This window comes from Syngnathoides biaculeatus, chromosome 13, assembly GCF_019802595.1.
Source record: "Syngnathoides biaculeatus isolate LvHL_M chromosome 13, ASM1980259v1, whole genome shotgun sequence".
In the NCBI taxonomy this organism is placed as follows: domain Eukaryota; kingdom Metazoa; phylum Chordata; class Actinopteri; order Syngnathiformes; family Syngnathidae; genus Syngnathoides; species Syngnathoides biaculeatus.
Window position 1 is genome coordinate 15,571,532 of NC_084652.1, and position 18,135 is coordinate 15,589,666.

The 18,135-nt window shown below is 42.1% G+C and overlaps 1 protein-coding gene and 1 long non-coding RNA gene across 4 annotated transcripts; one reads left to right on the forward strand and one right to left on the reverse strand.

Annotated features, from left to right (window-relative positions):
* Positions 1-772: 772 nt before the first annotated feature.
* On the forward strand, positions 773-17,472 carry twsg1a (twisted gastrulation BMP signaling modulator 1a). Of its 3 annotated transcripts, none has more exons than XM_061840068.1 (5): positions 773-857; positions 2,919-3,085; positions 13,117-13,216; positions 13,875-14,135; positions 14,894-17,472. In XM_061840068.1, the coding sequence occupies exons 2-5, from the start codon at positions 2,951-2,953 to the stop codon at positions 15,073-15,075; spliced, it is 678 nt and encodes a 225-aa protein (XP_061696052.1). In that variant the 5' UTR covers positions 773-857; positions 2,919-2,950; the 3' UTR covers positions 15,076-17,472. The 3 variants fall into 3 exon arrangements, with proteins under 3 accessions (XP_061696052.1, XP_061696051.1, XP_061696054.1); XM_061840067.1 differs by lacking the exon at positions 773-857 and adding an exon at positions 858-1,081 and having other exon boundaries at positions 14,894-17,471; XM_061840070.1 differs by lacking the exon at positions 773-857 and adding an exon at positions 1,801-1,830.
* On the reverse strand, positions 3,092-6,070 carry LOC133511296 (uncharacterized). The gene is made up of 3 exons (XR_009797860.1): positions 4,478-6,070; positions 4,319-4,396; positions 3,092-3,969 (listed from the first exon to the last, which is right to left on the reverse strand). It is a non-coding gene; the product is annotated as an uncharacterized LOC133511296 (long non-coding RNA).
* Positions 17,473-18,135: the final 663 nt, after the last annotated feature.

Here is an 18,135-nt window from a genome sequence, read left to right on the forward strand (position 1 = left end):
GTGGGGTTTTTGGGTGTGTATCTATTTTAAAACACTTTTACGTACAAATGTGTTTAAAAAAATCTTTTCCTTGCGGCTTGTTCCGTTAGGGGTCGCTAGAGCGCCTCATTCTTTTCCATGTAAGTATCTCGTGCATCCTCCTCTCCAACACTAACTGCTCTCTTGTCTTCCCTCACAATATCCATCAACCTTTTCTTTGGTCTTCCTCTAGGGCCCATTTGCCTTGCACCTCCATCCTCAGCACCCCTCTCCCAATATGCACACTCTCTCAGTCTGCAATCTCTACCTTTGTCTCCAAAATCATTTTTTCATTTCTAATTCTATCCAAGCTGTTCCCTTCTAAATGGAACCTCCATCTCTGCTTCCTGTTATCTCTTCAATGACACTGTTTCCAAGATGTACATCATAGCTGGCCTCACCAGTTTTATAAATTTTGCCCTCGTTCATAGCAGACCCTTCTTCTTGCCCAACTCAAAATAGTTGTGGATTTTTTCAACTCCAAGTATTTAGTCCTCCATCTTTGCTACATTTTCTCCTTAAATGAGAAATGGAAATACAGGTACTGTATTTCAATATAAAGATACAGTCTGCTTGAAGTACCAATATCCGTCAGCAGGTGGAGGACACAACTCAGTCTTGGCGCGAAGCACGCGATAAACACATTTGCAAATTTAAATTGTGTTGCAAAACTACAATTAATCAAAGCAAAATTCATCGCGAGAGCAACCCGTGAAAAGACGTCATCGAAGTCGACGTCAATGAACCAGCAGGTGAGGTGACGTCACATCTGGGCGCCCGAGGACAAAAAAAAAAACAGCAACAACAATCTGATGTTTGTCGTTCCGATTCTTGGCAAGGTAAAGTGAGACCGCCCCGGGCCTACTTCTTCCTCCGCATCATCGTCGTCGAGTCCACGCGTGGTAGACTAACACCAAAGTGGAGCGTGTACCTTTAAGGCCCGTGACTGACGCCCCCTGTTAATGCCCCCCCCACCCCACCCCACGCCACCCCACACCACCACACACACACAAGGTATCCGAACCGAACCATTCGGGACGAAACGACTTTTCAGCGCGTCCTAGTGAGTATCAGCCATTTTAAAGCCTTATTTCACTCTCACATTGTGCGTGAAATGCTTCTTCCCCCCCCTCCCCTATTAAAAAACGTGTGGGGGTTTCATTAGTTGTGTGTCTGTGTGTGTGTGTTTACAAAGAAACAAAAAAAAAAAAAAGATTCTGTTTGCGCGGAAAGAATGATGGTGATGCCAAACGTGTTGTTGTGGTTGTCCCGCTTCTGCTCCTTCGACCATTTAGTTCCACTTGTACTACTAATACTTCAACAAGTACTACTGCATTTGTTCATTAAAGCTCTTCAGTCTATTGAAAATGAAGGCGAGTGTTTCCTTCAGGGTCTTCGTGTTTAGACCATCTATCAGTGTACCCAATTAGCTATCGTGTACCGACATACAGCGACTCTCTAGATCCGCAGTCTCCAACCTTTTTTTGTGTTTTTTAAACTGAGAGCAATTTTTGGGTACTAATTTAATGTAGGGCTACAAATAAATGTCCATCTCCATTAAAAAAAAATGGTCTGTCAGAACAAATTGAAGAAGAAAATTTAAAATGTCATTTCACATTGGCAATGCAGAAAATGCACAAACGTGATGCAGTAACTTTTTTTTTTAATGCAAAACTGATCATTGTTTTCTAAAGTCAAAAGCAGTTTGCAAATGTCTTGTGATTATTATGATGATTTAATCATTCTGCTTCAGAGAGTATTTACTGCTAATGCGAAAATTTGGAAGATTTGGACAATTTGAAGTTAAACAAGGTGTGTAAACCATTCATCTTTGATGAAAACTGTTGTTGATTAATTTGATAATTGATTAGTTGTTGATGCATCATTACACCTGTAATTTATTGCCAACAATGGTCAACATTTTGTGCCATTTTTCTGATGGCTATTACAGACCAAACTAGTTACTGAATAATAACCCATGTATTTTTGTGTACTGATGTTGTCAGCATGGGTACAGTGACGTACTCGGTCACGGTCTTAATCTGTTGGCGACCAGTTCAGTGCGTAGGCCGCCTTTTGCCCGTAGTTGGACGGGATAGGCTTCAGCACTCCAGTGACCCTTGTGAGGATAAGCGGCTTGTAAAATGGATGGCTGGATTGTTATGCATTTTCTTCAGTCAATTTAAAATCTCCTGTTTTTGAATAAATGTTTGGAATTGAAAAACATTTTATATCCCATTCATTGATTAATTAAAAAATAAAAGATGAATCCATCCATCCATTGTCTTAGCCGCTTATCCTCACAAGGGTTGCAGGGAGTGCTGGATCCTATCCCAGCTGTCAAAGGGCAGGAGGCAGGGTACACTCTGAACTGGTTGCCAGCCAATCACAGGGCACATGGAGACAAACAGTCGCACTCACAATCATACCTAGGGGAAATTTAGAGTGTCCAATTAATGTTGCATGTTTTTGGAATGTGGGAGGAAACCGGAGTGCCCGGAGGATACCCACACAGGCACGGGGAGAACATGCACACTTCACACAGGCAGGTCCAGGATTGAACCCGGGACCTAAGAACTGTGAGGCCAACGCTTTACCACCGGTGCCGCCCCAAAAGATGAATAATTTCTTAAAATCATTATTTGTGCACTTAGACTTTATTTAACTTTAGTTTTTATTTATCTGTCCATCTACCTTTGTATCTACTGTAGCTCATATGTATAGTGTTGCCTTCAGGGATATAACACATCAGAGCAGGAGAAGTTGTTCTCAGATGTTCAACTTCAGACCACAACAAGCCAAACCATACAAGCAGCACTTTCATACAGAACAGCGGGAAAAAATGTCATCATTCAACAAGTGTTTATGTTTGTCGCGCCCGTGCCACGCCGGCTGGGTAGGTTTTCCAGTGCTGAGCTGGTGAGCCGTCAGGATGGGGCCCGGTCAGCTGATCCGTCCTGCGTCCGCCGCCTCCGTCGCACTTCTCTTTCTCCTGTCAGCGCTATCTCTGACCTCCGGTTGCAACAAGGCTCTGTGCGCCAGCGACGTCAGCAAGTGCCTCATCCAGGTAAACATGTATCCCCCTTCTTTAGGTGTAATTGAGAGGGATGGAAACTTGCTAGCGTATAGTGCAGGGGTGTCAAACTCATTTTTGCCACGTGCCACATTGTAGTTGCGGATTCCCTCAGAGGGCCGTCATGATTGTGAAACAATCAAAATTTTTAATCTCCTCATTATATTTACACATGCAATTTATGAATTAGTTTTGGAATCAGAAATCAAGGTAAATGGGTTTTTCGACTATTGTTCATGCTTGGTAACAGAAAAATGCTTGCAATATCAATACCAAGTTGTAATTTCTGACATGGCGATTAGAAATTTTAACAAAAATCCTGGACGTTTACAAACATGATTTGCCTTCGCGTCCCACATAAAGCTATATGGCGGGCCGGATCTGGCCCCCTGGGCCTTGAGCTCGACACCTGTGGTATAGTGTGACATAATGGTGACGATTGCTTTCGGCACGACAGCATCAGAAAAGTAATTGTCAGCTTTTTACAGAATACCCTTTTGTCAGGTTTACCAATTAGACATTCATTAAACTGGACAAAAAAAAGGAAGTAAAGACACCAGTTCAAGTCTCGCGAGGAGAGAGGAGAGGAACTGTCTCGTACAATTCACCACTGCACTCTCTTATTATCTTCTCCTCAGCACCTCTATTTATTCAATTTCAAGATGCCTGTTATTTACATGGATGTTACAAAAAGGAGACAGCAAGCAAAACGTAGTTGGAAACAAAGTGTACTTGTTTGTTCATGTGTGTGGAAGATTGCTGAGTACATGTGTGGTCATCATTTATTTAACAGGCAGCAGGTGCTCCTGGTTCTAACAGTTCTGATGATTTAGATATTTTTGTTCTTGCTATCTCCTGCTAGGCGGCAGCCACGTTATCTAGAGCAGAGCAAAGGATTTCTTTATTGCAGGCATGAGCAGTAACTGAATTGGAGCAGAGCAAAGCAATTCGTCATTGCACGCAGTAGCAGTTACTTAATTATATTTACAATTATTCCTACATTTCCCCCTCTGTTTATCCTACATTTCCCTTGTTTATCTTACATTTGCTACCACTTACCCCGCAGGCATATTAAATAGCGGAAAATTGACTGATGAATTAGAAGGATAGTGGGACTCAAGCATTTGTTTTCCAGGCAAAATGGCCGAAGAACAGTGTCAAGTGTGAAATCAAGTGTGACAAGTGCTTCCTCCACAACACGATGGGAGAAGTGAGTGCACGTAATACCTTTTCACATAAGCAGAATCCAGCCTCTATTACGGTGGTGATGCAACCTCCAAAGCTGAAAAGTTGACAACATCCGGTCTGACAAAAAAAATAAATGAAAATTGTTGTAGTACTACGTGACGTGTCAGGTGCGAAAACGGGATTGTGAAATATCCTTACTCACAAACGGCTTCCCGCCTCGGTTACAGGTCTGGTAGGTCCTTAATAAGCAGAAAGTTGCCAGCATTTGCTGTTACCTGTAAAATCGTTGTCGGACAGTGACAATTGCTTTCAACACAGCAGAGCAGCAGGGACAGCCAAAGTTGGATGTTTTGGAGACAAGGTTAGAGAGAGCAGACTTCGATTGTTTGGACATGTTCAGAGGTGCGAGAGTGAGTATGTTGGTAGAAGGGTGCTGAGGATGGAGCTGCCTGGCAAAACAGCGAGAGGAAGACCAAAGAAAAGGTTGATGGATGTGGTGAGGGAGGACATGAGGCAAGTGGGTATTAGAGAGGAGGATGCACGAGATGGGCTTAGATGGAAAAAGATGACACGCTGTGGCGACCCCTAACGGGACAAGCCGAAAGAAGAAAAAGAAGAACAACAGACTAGCAGAAATGAGTTTCTGCTGCTGGATGCCAGATTTCTTTTGCCTCAAGTATGGCTGGGTTGCTCTTGACATCACGGTTGTTCATCCGGGTACTTGACCGCCATTGTTGCAGACAAGCAGTCAGGTCTCCGTCGTCATCATGCCAGATTTTTGTTGCGTCGACAGATGTGGAAATTGCGTAAACGGAGACATTGGGAAGCGATTTTTTTTTTCCCATGTTCCAAAGATTAGATTGCATGAAGGAGAACATACAATGGGGTTATCGAAAAAAACGGCAACAAAAGTGGCTTGCAAATATACGACGTGCAGATCTGAACGAAGCTCGAGAACACAAGGCAAATGGTTATTTGAAAGTCTGTTCTGATCATTTTGTAAGCAGTCAGCATGTGTATTTCTAGTGTCCGGATATTCTACTTCAGGGAAGTCTTTCAGATCCTTTGAAAGTACGTCGTTGTGGAGAGTATACGGATCGATATCTTCACAGAGTTTGATCTTCTGTACGTATCTAGCTTTGGCGCCATCATCAAGTGAATTAAAGTTGGCAGAAAACATCCGCCGCTCGCCGCTTACACATGGGTCTGTGGACGTTGCCATGGTGATGTCGTCCACAACGCCTAGCTTGCCTGTAGAAATAGCGGCGATTATCACGTGATTGCAACCAAAGCAATGGTGGCTGGTATCAGCAGCCTTCATTAGTAGCCACTACTTTGAAATAAACCTGGTATCTATACCTGGTATCATAACACAATGGCAGAGTCACTGCTTTGTAAGTAAGTCTCAAGTCTTTTCCTTAAGTTAAGTCGCAAGTCCTCGACTTTGATACTCAAAGTCCATCCACAGCAGGACAGGACTTGCGACTTGACTTGGGACTTGCATGTCTTGACTTCAACTCACAAGACTTTGTTAGTCACAAATCAGTCTCAAGTCTTTATCCTTAAGTCAAGACGCAAGTCTTAGACTTTGAAACTCACCCATTGTGGCATACCCCCATTCCATGAAAAAGACAAGAAACTCTTGCTTCCATGTCATCATTAGTCATATTATGTGAGTGAATGTTGTAGCTCAATGTCTCGCCAGCCGACATTACGTTTTGCCTGCTTTCGACGGCGAACGCGCAAAAAGAGCAGCCAAGTAGTCGCGCCCTCGATTTTGCTGCCAACATCTGCCAGCCATGTCGGGAGTTTGGAGACGGCAACAAAGATGGAATGTGGAGGGCGTGGTTTTGAGCTGACGTTGACCTTGAGACGTCACTTCCTGTGGACTATAGCCGTGTGTGTGTGTGTGTGTGTGTGTTGTGTGTGTGTGTGTGTGTGTGTGTGTGTGTGTGTGTGTGTGTGTGTGTGGTGTGTGTGTGTGCGTGTGTGTGCGTGCGTGCGTGTCAAGCTCCAGTGCATGGTGGGACAACAAGTGAAATGAATGAAACGATGTTCCCGCATGAGCTGTTGCCTTGGCTTTCTGCCATCCGTCAGATCCAATTTGGTCGGATGAGACTCCTGCTGGTGTGTGTCTGTTTTTGTGAGACAGTGGAAGGGCGTGTAACACATATAGTGACCATGTGTGAGAGAAAGTGGATTGTGCGTTTTATGTGAATTTTGGGAAAGCTGTTTATGTGTGTGAAAAACTTTGAGTGAGGGCAGCTTGTGTGCCCGTGCGTGTGCACATGTGTGTAAATCTGTGAGAGAGAGAGAGCGAGAGAAAGTATATATTGGGTACGCCTGGACATTGTTAAGGACCTCACAATTTGAATCAATTTAGATTATTTAGGTTGTGATCTGATCTCAATTCTTTGAGGTTGCAATTCGATTAAATATTGAAATAAAATCTATTAATTCAGTAAGAAGTGAAAAATGTGGACGCTTTTAAAACATTTATTTCGGATGACATAAATATTTCCCATGTCACAATTTTTTTAAACAAAATATCATCCATCCATCCATTTTCGGAGCTGCTTATCCTCACAAGGGTCGCGGAAGTGCAGGAGCCTATCCCAGCTAGTGTCTTTGGGCAGGAGGCAGGGTGCATCCTGAAGTGGTTGCTCGGCGGTTGGAGGCTACATATAAACAAACAACCATTCACATTCACACCTATGGACAGTTTTGAGTCTTAAATTAACCTACCATGCATGTTTTTGGGGATGCGGAAGGAAACCCAAATAAATCTATGTAGGCACAGGGATAACATGCAAACACAGGCGGGCCCGAGATTGGAAACATGGTCCTCAGACCAGCTCTAACCAGTTGTCCACTGTTGCCGCTGGACAGTTTACTAGTTTAATGATTTGTATTCATGTAAATGAAACTGCCAAGCGCGCGTAACATCGGCGATAAGTTGAGCCACTGGTACATCTTGTATGAATTAGGAAACACGGTCACAATTATCTAATTAGTTTAAAATGTAAATGTTAAATGTATTAAGCAAAGTTAGGGATGATGTCACAACATGGAATGAACTAACTTCAAAGTCAGAAATGGCCAATAAAAACGGAAAAATATTGTGCTTTATTTTTACCTGGAGGATGCATTTGGGATTAGCTTTTGAAGTTGGTAATCATGAAAAATTAAGTGGAACAACGTGATTTGAGTCGATTATTTTCGAGAATGAGGGTGTTTCTAGAAGAGGATGCTGCTCATGTGGCATAGATTGAAGCAGGCATTGGGTAGAGGTGGAAATGGGCCTGGCTCAAGTTGCAGGTCAAAACAAAAAAGCAAAGAGATATCAAAATAAATTTCTTAATCTTAAATTTGTACATAAACTTGTACTTAAGCGCTATAAATGTATTTTTATTTGAAGAAGAATGTTTTTGTTCCCCTTTTTGTTCTCTTCAGAGTCCTCCAGTTTGCTTAACTTATGTTAAAAATTAAGGGGAAAAAATCTCTGCGGAGATCCTCTCTAAAATATTTTTTATTTTATTTTATTTATTTATTTATTTTTTGGGTCACCTTTTTCATCCCTTTGGTGTTTGAATGTCTGCTTTATATGGAGTGTGTTCAGATTATGGAAACACTGTCTGACCCACGCCTCGTCTGTGCGCTTCTTTCTGTGTTTTTAGCTGACTCACCTTTCCCCAGAAGAACGTTGTTGTTGGGAGGAGCGGTTACAATCCTTCATGAATATGTTCACTGCATGATACAGGAATCAGAATCACCTTTATTGTCAAAGTGTGTAAACAACACACACAGAAATTGTCTCCAGTAGTTGGAGCCACCCTAGTACGACATACATGTTGAGTATAAAAAAACAATAGCTAGACAGTCAATTGACGGATTCTTTTTTTAAAGTTACAGTTGTGCAAAGGATGCAGAGATGTCTAGCATTGACAGCAGTTGGAATGCCCATTAGCCTATAGTCCAATGCAATGACATTTGTGTAAAGTGTGTCAAGACCCCCAGGAGTGTATGCAGTTTAAAGTGACTAGTTGTGCGAACGTCTATTCTATATAATACCAATAACAGTTGCACTCACAATCAAACTTCAGGGCAATTTAGAGTGTCCAGTTAATCTTCTTCTTCAGCGCAGCCTAGCTTAATCTAGCCTAGCTTGCTAACAACAGGACGCATCAGCAATCAAATATGTACCGAGGAGGAAAACATCAATCGCTAGTACCTGCACGACCTGCAAAACCTTCGTAGAATATACAACGGGGTCCGTGAGTACTAGTAGTGAGGAAGTTTGACAAGTTGAAAGGCCAACTTAAACTTGCCTCTTGGCCCAGACAACCTTTGCTTAGCTGGCTAACAACGAGACGCGTTTGTGATCAAACCCTTGCTGTTGAAGAAGCATCGAACGTGACAGGGCAAGTCCAGTGTGGCGGAGAAGTATGTTGGAATAGTACAGGACATGTATGAAGACAGCAGAACAGCGGCGAGTTTTGCGGTAGCTGTGTCAGAAGAATTTAAGGCGGAGGTGGGACTGCATCAGTGATCCGCTCAGAGCCCCTTCCTGTTTGCAGTAGTAATGGATAGGCTGACAGATGAGGTTGGACTGGATTCCCCTTGGACCATGATGTTCGCAGATGACATTGTGATATGCAGTGAAAGCAGGGAGCAGGTGGAGGAACAATTAGATAGATGGAGGCACGCACTGGAAAGTTAGAGAAATGAAGATTAGCCGAAGTAAATCAGAGTATGTGCATGAATGAGAGGGGCAGTGGAGGAAGAGTGAAGCTCCAGGGAGAGGAAATAGCGAGGGTGGATGACTTCAAATACTTGGGGTCAACAATACAGAGCAATGGAGAGTGTGGTAAGGAAGTGAAGAAACGGGTCCAAGCGGGGTGGAACAGTTGGCGGAAGGTGTCTGGTGTTATATGTGACAGAAGAGTCTCCGCTAGGATGAAGGGAAAAGTTTATAAAACAGTGGTGACACCGGCCATGATATACGGATTAGACGGTAGCACTGAAGAAACAACAGGAAGCAGAACTAGAGGTAGCAGAAATGAAGATGTTGAGGTTCTCACTCTGAGTGTGCAGGTTGGATAGGATTAGAAATGAGCTCATTAGAGGGACAGCCAAATTGGGATGTTTTGGAGACAAGGTTCGAGAGAGCAGACTTCGATGGTTTGGACATGTTCAGAGGCGAGAGAGTGAGTATATTGGTAGAAGGATGCTGAGGATGGAGCTCCTAGGCAAAAGAGCGAGAGGAAGACCAAAGAGAAGGTTTATGGATGTGGTGAGGGAAGACATGAGGGCAATGGGTGTTAAGAGAGGAAGATGCACGTTATAAGGCTTAGATTGAAAAAGATGACACGCTGTGGCGACCCCTAACGGGACAAACTGAAAGGAAAAGAAGTCCAATTAATGTTGCGTGTTTTTGGGATGTGGGAGGAAACCGGAGTGCCTGGAGAAAACCCAGGGAGGCACGGGGAAAAGATGCAAACTCCACAGAGGCAGGGACAGGATTGAACCCGGGTCCTCAGAACTGTGAGGCCAACACTTTTCAGCTGTACCATTGTGCCGCCAATAGAGAGAACAGTAAATGTATATTTCTTATTAATTAAAAAAAAAATCAAATTTTAAGTAATTATAATACAACAACTTTAATGTGAACATACAATACTTTTAACCTAATTACACAGGAACAATATGACCTCAATCAAACTGAAAACTGACCACACACACAGAGAGAGAGAGAGAGAGAGAGAGAGAGAGAGAATGTGTGAGAGTGATCATTTTAACAGTCTGTGTTCGTCTGTGTCCATATGTGTGAGTGAGAGTGTGTCTGCGTGACAAAGTATATGAGAATGTGTTTGTGAGTGTGACTAGAGGGAAGCCAGCGTGCAAATGGAAGAGATGGTGAGAGTGTTCATGTGTATTTGTTCCTGAGTGTATGTTTGTCAGTATGAGAGCGACAGAGAGATACACAAAAAGAATATCGGTATGTTAAAGTGAGACAGTTTTTTTTTTTTTTATGGTGTGATATTGCCGCAGCTGTACTTGTTTTCCTGCTATATTGATGTCCTCCTTCTGCAATTGACTTATTGCCTCCTTTTCCATGCACTTCTGCAACAGATTGACAAAATGAGTCCAATTCCGTCCCAACACTTGCTGCACATCTCTGTGCAGTCTCGTGCTTGGCATTGGGCCTGTTCACGTAGCATCTTTTTTGCAAGTGCCATGTTTGGCGTTGGTGGAGGTTTTGCCTCTTGTAGTATTGTGGCATCTTTAACTCTGAAAAAGAGCGGTGTAAATATTTGGTTGTTAAAATAGTTGGCCGCCCCATAACCACTGATGCTAATTGGTTCTGTCAGCGGACAGTCGCTGTTTTCCGAGTGTTTCCAACTGGCCAGCTTGTTTTCCTCTGGATTCACTTTATTCCCAATCTAAAACATCTGCCGACCCGCTTGTCCCCCTCGCTGTTTCCAGGTGGCTTTCTTTCTCTATTTGCTTTTTTTTTTTTTTCTTCTTCTTCTTGCGCCCGATGAATCATCACTCACTGGGGCAGCTTCCACGACCTCGCCGACACCAACTTGCGAACTGTCACGAGGCGAGGGCTTGATGCCTTGTCTGTGCCGCCTGCTCACAGCTGCACTCCAGACAGCTTTAGAAGAGGAAATTAAAAACACTTTTAAGATGGGACGAGCTTGCTTTTGCGCTCTGTGTTACACTAAAACCATGAAAGCATTTAGCAAATGCAAATAAACCAAGTAAGTCATCATTTGTATACAATGCTTGAGTTCAACTGTAACAACCTCCAGATGTTACCGAAGACTCATACTTCCTGGATGACACCTTGGGCTTTTATTTGTGAATCCATCAGAATGCTCTCTAATTACAAGGGTGAAATCTTGGACTTTTATTGAGAAAATAAAATGTAAAAATTCCCCTGACAGAACACTAACTTTTGCAGTGCTGCAAAGAACTCACCGTATGATGAATTCTGAACAAAATGCCCAAATTGTCTGGAATGCTCATCATGTGTCAAAACATCACACCAATTGCAAAATATGTTTAATTTTAACATTTGTGTATGAAGTGTAAATAACACCACAATGACATGAAAAAATATAAGATATCTTGGGTTTTGTTTTTTTTTTATACAGCGGATAAGTGATATTCCTGTCACTTGGTAGATGCTGAAAGTACCGTACTTCCCGGCCTACAGAGCACACCTGGTTATAAGCCTCACCCAATACATTTGTAAAAATACCATTGAAAAATCCCATTTGGTACATACAGTACATATCCCACAGCTGTGTAAAAGCCGCAAGTGCCCACATTGAAACCCACATTGAAACATGAGATATTTAGAAAAAAAGATGGAACACAGAGAGTTTAATGCTAGCGCCGCTGTGCTAACAGGGCCGGTTAAAAAATGCATACCGGTAAAAATAACAGACATGGCAGTAACACGCTGGCGCAGGGCTAACAGGGCCGGACCGGTAAGAGTCACTTCCTCTGCACATATATTCCACCGGTCTCACTTACCTTTTCCGCTCGAATGCCCCCTGGCGACTCATAGAAAAAATGCACAAATCACCCGCATCACCGAATAAACCGCAGGGTTGAAAGCGTGTGAAAAACAGTTGTGGCTTATAAACTGGAAAATACGGTTACTCCATTTTAATTTTGTTACTTTGACTTGAGGAGAGTGGACCGATGTTGTATTAAACCCTCTGGATTTGGAATGGGATGTTACAAATTCATATCTGAGTCAAGGCAGGTGAGCAAATACATTTGCCACTATAGTGTGTTTGCTTCTTGAGCTTTTATTCTGAAACCCCCAGGCAGAATATTGCCTCATATTGCCAGGGTGTCATCTTGGGCTTTGCTTTCGAAACCCCACACAGAATGTGTTCATGTTTTCCCAAGTGACCTCATGGGCTTTTTATTACAAAATCCCCACCCAGAAGAATACTTTTGTGTCTTACACAGTCTCCCGTCTCACTTATGGGTCCGGCGCTACCGCCCCGGGTGGAAAACTTCTGGGTGAACTTTGATCAGGAGAAGTGCAAAAGAAGCTCGGTTGGAGACCGTTAGAAAGGTAGGATAGGAAAAAGTTGGTGAAGCTTCCAGAAGATTTCAGCGCCACCCCTGAAGTGCACCCCCCACCTCCCTCGCCCTCCTCCTCCTGCTTTCTTTCTTACCCAAGCCAGAACAGAGAGCACATTCCTGCGAGTCAAGTTCACTGCAAGGCGAGAGACGGGAGAAAGAAGATGGGGGCGGGGTGAGAAAACACCTGGGGAACACAACATGCTTGCACTTTCTCCTCCTTTGCCCCTAACATAGCATCATGCCGTGTTGGAGGCAAAGCGTGCAGAAGGCCTCTTCCATATTTGGAAACTTGTAAAGTGTTGAGCAATGCAAACAAAACGAGCAAAGAAAGGACCAGCAGAGGTTCCCGAAGCTCAGAGCTAAAGCTAACCAGTTCAACAAATAAACCGTTTGCATGCCTAGGTTTTTCTTTTTTATTTTACACCTCTGGCCATGGAAGTGACTGGAACATCTGATTTTGATTATTTGGATGGGTGAGTGAATACTTTTGGCAATATGATGTAAAATCCCACAACTTCACCCAGGGAACATGAGCATTTACCCGAAGGGTTTTTTCAAAATAAAAGCCCTGCAATGGAGCACGTATTAAAATAGAAATACAGGCTTTATTCATTACGCATGCTTAATAGTTTCATGAGTAAACATGTATTTTTTGATTGGCTGGGAGAAATAACATGTTTTTTGGCTCCTTTATCCCACCTTCGCTTATGTTTTGTGTGCAGGAGTTGTGCCAGTGTCGCCCCACCGACGGAAACTGCTCATGCTGCAAGGAGTGCATGCTGTGCCTGGGCAACCTGTGGGAGGAGTGCTGCGACTGCGTGGGTGAGCAAAAAAAAAAAAAAAAAGTTAACAGGCAAAAGTTGATTGTTTTCTTGTTAATGATATAACTGTTGATAAATGCTGTAAAAATAAAATGTCATTGAAAATATGTATAATTCATTTTTATTTCTTGTATTACTCAAATTAGATATTCAAAAGTAATAAGGTAGGATGACCCATAACAAATATAACAAGACATAAAAAATATTTTATCAAAGTAAAGTTTTCAAAAAGCCCTAAAAACAAACTTTTGTACTACATCATTACTGCTGTAGAATTAAAACAAATAATTCTAGGAATTTATTTATTAATTATGATGGAGAAAAAATAATATTTGTATACATAAAATGTAACTTAAACAGTGCCACAGTATTCCAAAGTACCTGTCATAACCATGCTTGCCACAACAAAGACACATGTTTTAAAAATATACATTTGGTCATAATGAAAATGTAAATAATACGTGAATATAAAAAAGTAATTCCTTCATGTTTTAAATCTTTAAGTAAAATAAATTGGTATTGACAAGAATTCTTTTTTTAAAAAATTTTCTTTGACTAATTTTATGTTTTTCTTTTTTTTTTTTTTTTGATACTTCATTATCCTGTACGTATTGGAATCTCTTTTGTTGTCACTCCTAATTTCTCGGGTCTTCATTCAGGGATGTGCAACCCGAAGAACTACAGCGACTCTCCGGCCACATCCAAGAGCACGGTGGAGGAGCTCCACCGGCCCATCCCGTCGCTCTTCCGCGCCCTCACCGAGGGCGACGCGCCCGTCAACATGATGGTGGTCTCATTCCCCGTGGCCGAGGAGCTGTCCCACCACGAGAACCTGGTCTCCTTCCTGGAGTCCTTGGACGGACCGCACCAGAACGTGTCGGTGCCCGCCAATAGTATCCACGCCAGTTATGATGCGCAAGGTGATGATGATAAAATAGTAACGAAATAATTACAGCTCTAGAAAGAGCTTTAATATGAATTTTGACATTGTTACATGACACGAAGTGTTTTTGTCATCATTGCATCCTTTGTCCTTTGAGGAGGACAGTCATCTACAGTGAAGAAAATGGGTAACATGCTGCTAAATTGCAAGTTCTCCCCACTTAGAAATGATGGAGGGGTCTGAAATTTTCATCCGACATGCATGTCCACTCTGAGAGAGATAATCTAATAAGAAAAATCCAGAAATCACAATGTATGATTTTTTTTGTATTTTTTTTTTTACGATTTATTCGAGTGATGCAGTTGCAAATAAGTATTTGAACACCTGTCTAACAGCGAGAATTCTGACCCTCAAAGACCTGTTAGTCCACCTTTAAAAGTCCACAAACAAAGGCTACTCTTCCAAATATTAACATTGGTTTTCTCAGGTGTTCAAATACTTATTTTCAGTTATATCACACACATAAATTAAGAAAAATCATACAGTGTAATTTCTGGATTTTTCTTTTTAGATTATCTCTCTCACAGTGGACATGCACCTACGATGAAAATTTCAAACCCCTCCATGATTTCTAAGTGGGAGAACTTGCAATATAGCAGGGTGTTCAAATAAATATATTCTTCACTGTAATTGCAGACCTGGAAAGTTCTAGTCCAGGGCTTTAATCTGACGTGACTCAATGAGATTTGTTGAAAAGATAATTCAGCCGTCATCCTGCCTTCTTGTTTTCCACAGAGAGCATGTGCACCGTGGTGTACTTTGACGACTGCGTGTCCATCCGGCAGTGCAAAATGTACTGCGAGTCCATGGGAGGCTCCAAGTACCGCTGGTTCCACAACGCCTGCTGCCAGTGCATCGGGCCCGAGTGCGTCGACTACGGCAGCAAAGCTGTCAAGTGCATGAACTGTCTTTTCTGAAAAGCTCCTGGAACTGCTCCACAGGACTCCAAACCCCTTTTCATACAGACGTTTCCCCACCTTTCCATTGTCACTCTAAAATTGGATGGACAAAACCAACTCTGCAGTTTTCTTGCCCATTGGAGCCGTAACGGAGGCAGGACCTCGTGTGAGAAAATGCCACAATGCCATTCTAATACATTTGTCCCTTCTCTCGACTTGTGTTGAAAGGATTTCCCACGTCACATCAGACACTGAAAATTTTCCACATTTGCGAGGTGGCGTCCGAGGCGTAACAGAAGCCAGTTGCCGATATTCCGAAAGGGATTCCGAAACACTCCCCCAACATGTTATGTTGAAAGAAGAGCTCGCTGTCTGACAACTATTTGATGCATCTCATCCGTTTAATTATTGGAAAGCGGGATGACATAGTACATGTAAGCCCACACTGGCACTTTATCTCACATTTGCCAGGTTCTGTGTAAAAACAAAAGCGCATCATTGGGAAATTTTTTTTTTGCGGGGTTGTATATGTGGCAAAGGCAGATAAATTATTTATCTGTTCAGAGGTCTGGTGCAGGAATGATTCCTCTTTGCATTAAAGTCGAAGCTCCATAAATACCTAATCTTCTGCTACGACTGAGATGCAGCAGTTTTGCAGGATCCTGTGCAAAAGGCAAAGCCAGATGAACGCCGGATATTTTGTTACCTCTCAATGTTGGAAATGTGCAGGATCTCTGCGTAAAAGGCAAAGACACGAATGCCGGATCCACTGAAGATTTTACATGATTTTTGTGTAAAAGGGAAGAACAGCCTAACCTGCAATGTTCACGTTCTCTGTGTATAAGGCAAAGTTAGATTTCATTTTGGATATACTTTTAATTGCTCCAAATTGGGAATTTTGAAGGAAAAGGTGGATACATTGTGGGTTTTCCAATTAATCCTCCAATGCAGGACTTTTGCAGCAATCTGTGTTAAAGGCAAAGTGATGAATACTGGGTATTTTGTCACAAGTCGATGCAGGATCTTGGTGTAAAAAGCAACGGCGGACAGTGGAAATTTTTTGCGATTAGTGTGCAACAATCTCCTGCTGCTTTGCTGGATTCTACGGAGCCCCTAATGGGACATTGAAAAAAAAAACTAACTTGTTTGTCATTGTAATGAGTAAGTGTAGAGAAATGTCTACCTATGGGTCGTAGCTTATTTACCTGCTAGCTAGCGATAGCTTCCTGCTCCGTAGGTTCCTGCTTTCAGGTAGCTGTAAATGACAACTTGCTTTGTGGGTCTCAACTGAGAGAAAGACAACAGAAGAGGACTTGGTCTCTTTCCTCAAAACAAAGAATATACCTGCCAGTGTTATCGATCAACTCAAAGAAGATAAGGTGGGTATAACTGTAAACTTTTATCACACGAATATAGCAGTATATGCTTCCTTTCCGCTTGCTCGGCTAAAATTATTGACATTAAAGACTTCAAAATTATTTTTAAATGTCTCTCAGACACGACATAATGGTGACTACTCGCTAGCAAAGCAGCAATGTCTTCATAATAAAGTCCCAGATGAAACTACAAGCGAACTAACTCCTGCATTGTCATTGCTGCGTACAAATGCAAACTGAAACGAATAAGGGTCTTTTATACATGCATACATACAATGGACTAGTTACACATTACAATGAGAAACTTACTCATTACAATGAGAAACAAGTTGGGGTTTTTTTTCTCAATGTCCCTTTAGGGGCTCCCTAGTATTCTGTGTAAAAGGTGGATCCTTTTATTTTTTTGTATTAGCCCCGATGCACATTTCGTAATCCTCTTTGTAAACTTGCCCTTCATCAAAGTTTTTACTCTGCTGTTGTGCTCCACTGTATATTTTCTGATGGGTTTTCAATCGTGTTTTTTTTTTTTTTAACTCAAAGTGTACGTGATACTAGGGTTAGGGCTGATGATGTCCAATGTATGTTTTTTTTTTTGTTTGTTTTTTGTTTTTTTTTTTATACATTCACCAGTCTTCCCACTTCTCACACCGAAATAAAACCTTTTGGTGACGTGGACTACCAAAGGCCATCGCTGTTGGGGAAACTTTGCTCCTGGCCGCAGAGTGTGTATGCGTGTGTGTGCATGCGCGTTAATGTTAGGCTTGTGACAGGAAACACATCATTTCCTGCACAAACAAGGCTGTCATTATGTTATTCTGGTCCAGTTTGTGGCTCTACAGGTGTTCCACAGGCAGTGAAAAGGAGAAAGTTTCTCTGTGCCAATCGCCCCACAAACATTCTTTTGTTGTAGGCAGCAGGGCTGCTGCGTCCAGGCCAGAGGATTCCAGTTCAGGGTAGGGTGAGTCGGTTGGGGGGGGGGATACATTTAAATTCTCTATGTATATAACCGCCCGAAATAGTCTGCAATTTTTTTTTCTTTTTTTTTTTTTTTTTTTTTACACAAACCTCAAGTCCAATGACGTCAGGATGTGTTTTGTGTGAATAAAAATATAATACAATGATTTGAAAAGTCAAACGGCTGTCAAACATTCCAAACAGGTTTATTTTACATTTGTTTATTTTTGGGGTTTTATTTAGCAATTAGGTCCCAGTTTTTGGGGACTGTGTTGCAGTCATTACCTTCAAAATGAGGGAATATTTGCAACCCCCCCCCCCCAAAAAAAAAAAAACAAGGTTTATCACTTTAAATATTGAATATCTTGTCTTTGTACTGCATTGAACATATAAACAGGAATTGCAAATGTTTTTTTTTTTTTCAAATTGACATTTTACACGCTATGCCAACTTCCTGGGAATTACAGTTTTATGTTATAATTTACACCCTCATGACTTGCTATGCACGGCGGTCGTTTATTATGATGACTTAATGAGATTTACATAATCACAGTACACACTTCATTAGGTATGCAATCCATCCATTTTATATCAAACTTGTTCTCACTTTAGTGGTGAATGAGCTGCTGACTTTGGACACGAAGTGTCCATTTTGTCCTGATGACCCTCAGTTACAGGGTGTACTCTTCCTATCAATGGTACCCCCCACCCCTCACCCTGCCACACACACGCATACACAGAAATCATA